Source organism: Pyxicephalus adspersus, chromosome 7 (assembly GCF_032062135.1).
Source record: "Pyxicephalus adspersus chromosome 7, UCB_Pads_2.0, whole genome shotgun sequence".
Taxonomy (NCBI): domain Eukaryota; kingdom Metazoa; phylum Chordata; class Amphibia; order Anura; family Pyxicephalidae; genus Pyxicephalus; species Pyxicephalus adspersus.
In genome coordinates this window covers 29,584,057-29,593,340 of record NC_092864.1, presented here as the reverse complement: position 1 = coordinate 29,593,340, position 9,284 = coordinate 29,584,057, and the positions used below count along the sequence as shown (strand labels likewise).

Genomic DNA, 9,284 nt, shown 5'->3' with positions numbered 1-9,284 from the left:
AAAAAAAAAAAAAATTAACGTTTAACAGTTACACTAAACACACACCTCTAATAAAATACTTTAACATTAAAGGCTGCTCCTTTTTTTTTACACGTATTTTTAACCCTTTCAGCAGGGAATGAGTAAGGGGTCTTATGTACCCCTGCACTTATTCCTTGAAAGGGTTAAGAGAAAACCTCTTATAAACGCTTATGTAAAATCCCAGCAAATCGCAGTAAAACGCATCATAGACGATTAAAAGAGTTTTGTAGCATTTTAAAGGCAAGCTTTAAAACGCTTGTAAAAGGCATACAAATGTGGTAGGAACATATATATGCGGTTTTAAAACCGTTCGTGTAGACCCAGCCTAACTGACATTTAAATAATTTTGTTTTATGCAATTAAAGCAGAACCAATGTTCAATTTTGAAAATTCTGGATCAGAGAGCACATTATTGCAGAAAGGGACAAGTGATGTACCTTTTGCAATAATCATTCCTATGCCTGATCGCTTCGTGGAACTGTCAAAAATGCTGAACTGAGCATGCCATGCGCGTGATGAGGTTATGGACGAGAAAGTCATTAGTAGGTCACTGGAGAAGCAAAGAGAGCGGCTAAAAGGGTATTTTTTTTTTAACAAGGTCAGAAAGGTAAGTGGAATGTCACATGAAATCACACCCCAACAGAGCAAGATCGTGTGATGCAAGAAACCGGAAGGAGAAGGAAGTTGGCTGCTCCAGCTGTCCCGTCCAGGCAGGAAGAAGAGAGAAGCTGGGATGGTACAGGACCAGGAATATGGAGGGAGTTACCATAGGTATCTTTTTTTTTATTTTTCTGAAAGTTCTGCTTTAAATGAAATACCAATACTTGTCTGTTCCCTATTGGAATGTGGCGCCATACACAATTAGTGACCCCAACATTTCACGAGTTGGGGCCAATGTTATCCTTCCTCCCCATTGGAATGAATGGCAGCTGGGACATGAACACCGCCATCTAGTGGCCAACACAAGGAACGGCAGGCAGCATCTCACCAAGGCAGCTGCCCAGACAAGTCCCAGTTATATACAATTATCTTCCTATATAAAGTAATATTTTTATCATTGTCCAACCAAACATTTTTATAAAGTCCAAGATGGTAAAAGCCCCTCTTGGTTTACATTTTGACTTTTGTTTCAGATTAGGGAGATTTCCCTTTAATGCTTCTTACAGTATAGGTGTCCCCCATTTAAACCTTTCTCCTTGTGGTGACAACAGTAACAATATAGATTTCCTATCACTTCCTGTTTTAGTAACCATGACAACCAGGATAGACAAAAAGGATATCTCATAAGTGACACCTCACAGAGAGTCGACCCTGTCACTATTCAATCTAAAACTAGGAAGGTTTCGCCAGAGATACACTCAGTGCGTATTATAACTTAAACTGTGTGTGTATGAGGCCAGAACCGGGAAAGAACACCTGTGCACACAGGAAATCTGTCCTCCATACCTTGGCTGCTCGCGCCATCTCTGCCTCCTCTCCCTGTCAGGTGCAGCAAAGAAACCCTTCCCTGGCTCTGCACCCCCACACCATTGTGTTCCGTGTCAGAAAGAGAGGAGGAGACAGCAGCGGCATCTAAAGGCCGGATCGAAAAACTGCACATAGACGGCAGCGGGAGAACAGCAGCGTCATCTAGTGATTAGTGTGGTGAACTGCACATGCACAGTTTCAGGATGGAATAGAACTGTGTATAGATTTTTTTTATTTTTTTGTATTTTTTATATTATATTATATATTATACTATATTATATTTGTATATTATTTTCAGTTATTCTTATTATATCTTAATTTGGTATTATTTATGGCATATTTTTTCAGTAGATAAGCTAAAAAAAACATTATTTTGAAAATTGGAAATAAAGGAAACTATTTGGCAAATTTTTTTTTTAACAACCTGATTGATCCGATATTAATGAATAAATTTTTTTTTCAAACTATGAACTATACCTAGGAGGCATAATTTCATATCTACCACAATACACCTAAAACATTTTATTACATTTCTATATTGCCATTTACAGGGTGTACAAAAAGTGAACAAATAATTATCATTATTATTATTATTATTATTATTAATAATATTATTATTATTAATAATATTAATAACAGTATTTATATAACACCAACATATTACGCAGTGCTGTACATTAAATAGGGATAGCAAATGACAGACAGATACAATGACACAGGAGGAGGAGAGGAGCCCAGAAGAGCTTACAATGAGCTTCACTTGGGGTTCCATTTATAAAACGGGGAATCTGACATCCTTTGAAACATTACCTGGTGGGAATCAATTACTGCCATTGAATTGTTCCATGGCCTTACCTGTTGTGATAGGAACAGATAGCAGGACAGGTAAGTATCAATATTCTGCTCTACAGGGAGCTATTTTTTCACTATTTATATGGCAGCTGAATCACTTTAATTGAATGCTCTCCTTGCAGTAGTCTGCATTTTGGCCAGAATACTGTCTGCATGGAGCTAATAATATTTTTATTAAACAGTATTTATATAGCACCAACATATTACGTGGCACTGTACATTAAATAGGCAATGCAAATGACAGACAGATACAGACAGTGACACAGAAGGAGGAGAGTACACTGCCCAGAAGAGCTTACAATCTAATAGGTGGAAGAAGTATCAAACAATGGGAGGGGGTTTCACCAAAATATACAGGCTGATTTATTATCTTCTCTAACAAAATTGTCCTTAGACTAGGAGAGACAGTTAATGCAATGATTATGGACTCTGTAATGCGCTACTTACTATGTTGGTGCTATATAAACACATGATGATATAAATACCAGTATTATTATAGTCACATCTTAGACCTGCAGTCAGCCACCTTGTGAGCCAACTTGTGTAGAAGATGGAATATCATCCGCCTGATCTATCATCATCGCATGTTTCGTGGCTTTTTTATTGCAGCAGCTGTGTGATTGTCCGCAGTTTAGCATTGGCTGGTGATAGGATCATGAGGCCACTACCTGAATATAGAATCCCTGTTCCTCTTCTATTCCTGAGGCTGGCTGCTGGCACAGAAGGCAGACTATTTATAGCACAATGGTGCATTCACACCGACAGGACAGTCCTGTACAGGGAGAGCATTGTGCGTCTGCTGCATGTCCATATAGAATACAGGAAGGAAACAAATCTCTAGTGATCAGAGTTCATATTCCTCTCTGTCTAGATCAGGGTTTCTCAGCCACGTTTCATCAACCAGGAGTTCCTTGAGCAATGAGCAGTTTGTGACTGTCAGGTCAGTTTAGGTGACTCCAATGATCTTTTTGGCTATCTGTAAGGGTGACATTCTTCCCAATGGTCAGCAATGTAAGAGAAATTCTTCCAACTGACCACCATACTAATGTGCTATGAGCTTTGGATATAGTAATTATAGAAGGGAAACTGTGATCTAGACATTGCTTGTAGTAGAGTAGATGGCCAAAAGTTTCAGGACACCAACACACCTATATGAGCTCATTCCAAAACCATTGATAAAAAGCAAAATGTTCTATAAAAAAGACAAATCGCTTCCTCCCAACCGCCCTTGAGGAATACCCAACACAAAGATTTCTGCTAGCATCACTGGTTGTTCCTCTTCTCCATTCGCCACAATCTTACTTCTGCACTGATCTACCCCCATGCAATGGCACCAGAGGATTGTTCAATGCATAATTACCGGTAACTTGAACTCCCACTATGGGTCTTATTTAATAAAGCTTTCTAAGACTGGAGAAGATAGACAAGGGAGAGCCTTGGTGATCAAGCAGTACTGGAATGAAAAATCATTTGTTATTAGTATGCAAATCATTTTAATCCTGGACATCATCCATCACAGATTTGCTGGATCCCCCAGATTTTCCCATGATCTATCTTCTGCAGTCTTGGGGAGCTGTAATAAAATTGACCCTATGTAAAGACACTGGACCTAATTTATTAAATACCTCCAATGCTGGAGAAGTTACGCTGTCATCAGTAAACCTGGGTATTACAGCAAACAAGAAATGCATCTGGTCTAGTATTGAAAACATTTGATAATAAATAGGAAAAATCTTTTATGGAAATATTTCCAGGTTTGCTGGATCACCCAGCTTCACTGATGAAAGTGTATCCTCTCCAGCATGGAAGATCTTACAAAAAAATCATCCCTACTGCAACAAGGGGGCGAGTCCTTGGCAGCTTTGCCTCTAACAAAGTATGTTGATTGACCCTGGCTGTCATACAGCCTGGAAGATTGGCAGTATCCAGTGGCAAAAAGCTCTCTATGTAACTCTAAATGTAAGCAATACATCAAAAGCCCATTTCTTTTTTGGAGTTTACAATTGCTGGGATATTAAGTTTAATTGTTATTTAGTTGGAGTTTGTCAGATGTTGTCCCCCACCCCTTTGCAATTATACCAGATATGTCTGGGAAGGCTTTCTTATGTATGTGTTGAATAAATCAAAAGAATAAAACACTGGCTGTGTTACATGACAAGAAGAATAAGTTTAGCCATAATGATAGAATACATTTTTGTACATTTTGGACTTATTTAGATTGTGTGCAGATCCCAGAATCTCTAAAATATGTGGATTCCAAAGGCTTACCCGTTCTACAGCATTCTTTATAATTAAAGTAATCATTTTGTATAGATTAACCCTTCATGTCACCTCTAGAATCCTTTATTTAAATAAAATTATCATTTCAATTCAAGATTTTTCAGCCTTTCCAAACCCCCTCCGAAGCTGTGACCCTTCTACAATGCGCTGCTGTCATGAAAAGAAATGCAAATCCATTGGAAGTGGGCTCATCAATGTGTTTAGTGATATCACTTGGATAAGTGAGACAAAAAAGGACGAAGAGTCTAAGAACACCACCAGGATTTCATCGGAGCACCCTGCAAGGAATGATGGGATTTATTGGTGAATATACCAGGCTGTGGGTAGTTGCAATAGAATAGACCAAGATGACAGACAATGTCATGAATAGACCAAAGGAATAAGCAGATCTTGTCAGAAGGAGAAGCTGCACAAGAGCACAAAGGGAACTGGAGCACAAAAGGTTACTGAAGGTGGGGGTACAGGGGTCACTGGAGGCACAAGGGTTGGTGGAAGCTCAGGGGTCACAGAAAGTGCAAAGCAGAATAAAGCAGCTACACTAGGGACTAATGTGAAAAACTGAGTTTTTGCTGTATTCTCTATATATGGACTCTGCACAGTACCACTTACCTTGTCCTATACCCCAAGTGTAATTCTTAGTATCTGTTCCTATTCTGTATGTATGGACTCTGCACAGTACCACTTCTCTTGTCCTGTACCCCAGGTGTAATTCTTAGTATCTGTTCTTATTCTGTATGTATGGTCTCTGCACAGTACAACTTCTCTTGTCCTGTACCCCGGGTGTAATTCTCGGTATCTGTTCTTATTCTACATGTATGGTCCCTGCACAGTACCACTTCTCCTGTCCTGTACCCCGGGTGTATTTCTCTGTATTTGTTCTTATTCTGTATGTATGGTCTCTGCACAGTACAACTTCTCCTGTCCTATACCCCAGGTGTGATTCTTGGTATCTGTTCTTATTCTGTATGTATTGTTTCTGCACAGTACCATGTCCCTTGTCCTGTACCCCAGGTGTAATTCTCAGTATCTGTTATTGTGTCTGTTGGGCATTGCATGGCACCACTTTCCCTGTATCTGCTGTCTTCTCACTTTTCTAAGCCACTTCCCTTACACAATATACAGGTAGCAGCAGCATCTGCCTCTTCCTCATCATCCTTGCAGGTCGTTATCTCTGGAGCAATCACAATAAAATGACTTCTCTTGGCTCAGGTGAGCCATGGAACATCAACAAACTCATGCTTTCCTTGGAGGCGCTGTGGGTTATAAATAAAATTATGAATGAAGAATCATCCAGACATGGTGCGGGGCTGTGTGGTCGATGATTTCTCTCTCCGACCCCGCACCTCTCGCCTTTGTGATTACGGTAATCTTAATCGCAGTGACAGAGCAGCCAATGGTGCTCTGACCTACTTCTTGCTCAGTCGGATTTAACTCCTGGAAATCAAAGTTATTTATGCTGTGTGGAGCATATAAGAAGACAATATGTGGGCCTACAAAGGGTGGAAGTGCCCATCATTGCTGTCAGAAATCATTAACAATAAAAATGCAAAACTTATATTTTCTTTTCATATTTGCTATGTATTGTTTTCAGTTTTGTATATTTATTCACTAATTTTGCTGGTTGTCATGAATAAAGAAAGAAGAAAAACACACTAAAAATGTTTTTGTAAAAAAAAAAAAATTACTACAACAATAATGCCAACAATTATTGATTTCCATGCATCATTTCATCATTAAAGTTGACATACCAAAGTGTATATTTAGCCAAATCTGTTTTATTTTGGTTTTGAAAAAAGAGAATGGATAAAATTATATCCCTATATTTAATAAATATTTATTTTTGCTCTCTGTGTATAAATTGGAAAGGTACAACAGAAAATAAAAGGAAAATCCCACAAAATGAGAGTGAATACTTCTTTTGGAAAATTGGCACTGAAACACCTCTTGTCTTTATGGAGCTGGCATAGCACAGAGGTGCACAGTCACGCTAGAACAGGGATTGCTCTTCACCAAACTCATCCCAAAAAGTTGGAAGAGCCCTGTTGTTTTTGTATGCTCTAGCAATAGCAATATCATTCACTGGAGACACCTGTCATTTGGAGGGGTGTCCATATTTTTTTGGCCATATAATGTAGCACATGATACCAAATTCAGGGGATATCTGTCATAATCAACTTTACCAGGGGATTAAAGAGAGTAGGTAGGGTGATCATTAATGGTATTTCTGCAAATATGCAGCCTCTTATTTGGGATCCAGGCCCAGAGTATCGTGGAAAGAATGGGTGGGCCAGGAACTCTATCTTATTTCCACGCCAGGAAATGGTGATGGCTAGGAAGCACTTGATGATGAAAAAAACACCTCTCTTTGAGTCTGGGGGGAAGTTGCAGCCTAAGGCCAAATGCAAAGGCTGTATGCAGACTATAAGCTGGGAGCAGGTCTCCCACAGTTAGGTCTGAGAGACCAGAACCAGGAGGCAACATTTTGTATATTTTTTGTACATGACATTGTTCCCCTGCAAAGGAAAACAATGGACCTTCTTTGATTGTGTTGGAGTTTTTGCAAATAAAAGTGAGCAAAGCGCCCCTAAATTGGAACAAGTGTCTGAAATACCTTTCTGCAGTGAGGGTGTTTTGAATCGGCATCCACATTCATTTGGCCTTGTAGTGTTTGTTAGGGCTTCACCCCCTGGCACGTGTAACGGGATTACCTGGGTCGTGGCGTCACCAGAGCACTTCGCAAGGGGTCATGGGCTGATGACCCTAGTGCGGGGAGAACACCAGGTCGTGGTCCCTAGGCTCTCCCCACCAGGAGTGAGCCGAACAGAGGGCCTAGGTGTAGGGACAGCTAAGACCAGGTACTGAGTAGGATGACAGCTAGAGGCAAGGTCTAGGCAGACTGAGGTTTGGGCAGGCAGCAAGCAAGCTTTGTTCAGGTTCAAGCACAGGATAAGGCAAGGCAATCTTAGTCAAGGTCCAGGCACAGGTCGGGAATCCAAAAGGGCACAATGTAGCAGAGTATAACTGAGCAAATCTTAGGTAGCAAAGCTGAGCATCCAGCAACCAGTGCACAGTCTCAGAGTAATTGCTGGGGATGCAAAGAAAGACAAATCTCTGCACAACTAAAGAGAGGCTGAGGATGCTGCAATCTGTTAGACAGATGACCCACAGACGGAGTGCTAACAGTATACCAGTATCTAAAGGTTTTATTTTCCCATTAAAGTAGACGTAGAGTCACAATTTACAATATAATAAAGTAACAATTCATCCCTTGTGCTGTATTTAAACATCCATGAAAGACTGAAACTTCACAATTGTCTGTAAAAAGCGGAATTCTGTAACCTCCTAATGACAGGACTGGTGGCTTGTGCCAAGGCATGAATCACATCATTTTTGAATACCCTCCCGCCAACTGCTCCCTACATACCGATTTGTTGTTTTACCTAAATAAGATATAACTGGAATGGGTACATTTTTAAACCAGGACAGGAATATCCAAGTGATGAGGATAACATTACACCCCAATGACTTGTGTATTTGAGATTGTATCTCGGAATAGTTCAGTATGTTCATCTCTGCTCTACTCTCTACCACAAACACTTTACAGGAATAACTAAGCAGCTGTTGCAGGAAAGTCACTACCCCAGGAACTGGTCACCGTCAGCCCAGGCAGATTTCTCTGATTTCATTGTAATGGGGGTACTAAACTAGTACTTGAAAATAGACGCTTTCTTCAGCTCTAGCAAGTGTAGTGACTCCTGCTAGCCTAGTTATCTTGTTAGAACAGCAACCTTTGCTGCCAGTACTTTCCAGAACAGTTCTTGCTATGGTACAGTACTTACTACAGCAGCCTTTGCCCCTTCTCACTATTGCAGCCTTAGCTGCCAGTACTGACTATAGCAACTTTTTCTGCCTCCGGTAACCTCTGTTGCAATAGCCTCTGTTCCCAGTACCTACCATATCCCTTTTTTTTAGCCAGCCCTTGCTAATGTTGAGAATGGAATTGCTGCTTAAAACCTGTGTAGCTCCCACCATCAATAGGCAAAAACAGCCCAACTGCTGAAAAACTATGCTGTTTGAACCACTGGACAGCTACTCCTACCTGGAACCTATAAAATACTAAATTACCTGGAAAATAAGGGCATCACATAGCACCAACTTTGGAACACAACTACCAGGTGGCCTCCAACACCTAACATAGGGCCTGGGGTACTGCTTACTGAAAACTAGATGGTATATTCGTGCAATTGTGTCTCACTTGAAGAAGCTGAACTGGTCAAAACACGCCAGAATCACGCTCCACTCTCTTCTATGTCACTTACTTCAAACAATATACTATGTTATGAAACTATGTATGTGAAATTATCCCAACATACATTATTGTTGGATTATTTTGGCAATGTGTTGAATTTGTTTCTATCTTTAAGGTAAAAAGCATCATTATCATCTAAAATATGGAAGCCATTACCAACTAATCCCTATCTCCATTTCTGAACCTCTCTTGGGTCAGAATAATTTCTTCTATTCTTATAGCAAACCATAGAGGTTGTCACACTATATGAACGGCCTACAAATGAAGGAATTACCTGATCTAGTCTTGAATGATTAGAACCTTCATTCCAATAATAATTAAAATTGGCTTAAACCTATTAAATCAGGACAGAGCT

The 9,284-nt window shown here is 40.0% G+C and overlaps 1 protein-coding gene across 1 annotated transcript in view; it reads right to left on the bottom strand.

Annotated features, from left to right (window-relative positions):
• XRCC5 (X-ray repair cross complementing 5) overlaps positions 1–1,561 on the bottom strand; it is a 42,826-nt gene extending 41,265 nt beyond the window's left edge. Inside the window, exon 1 of the mRNA XM_072417965.1 lies at positions 1,468–1,561. Within this exon, the coding sequence (XP_072274066.1) occupies positions 1,468–1,485 (18 nt within the window). The 5' untranslated portion in view covers positions 1,486–1,561. The remainder of the gene's footprint in view (positions 1–1,467) is intronic.
• Between the last annotated feature and the right edge of the window lie 7,723 nt (positions 1,562–9,284).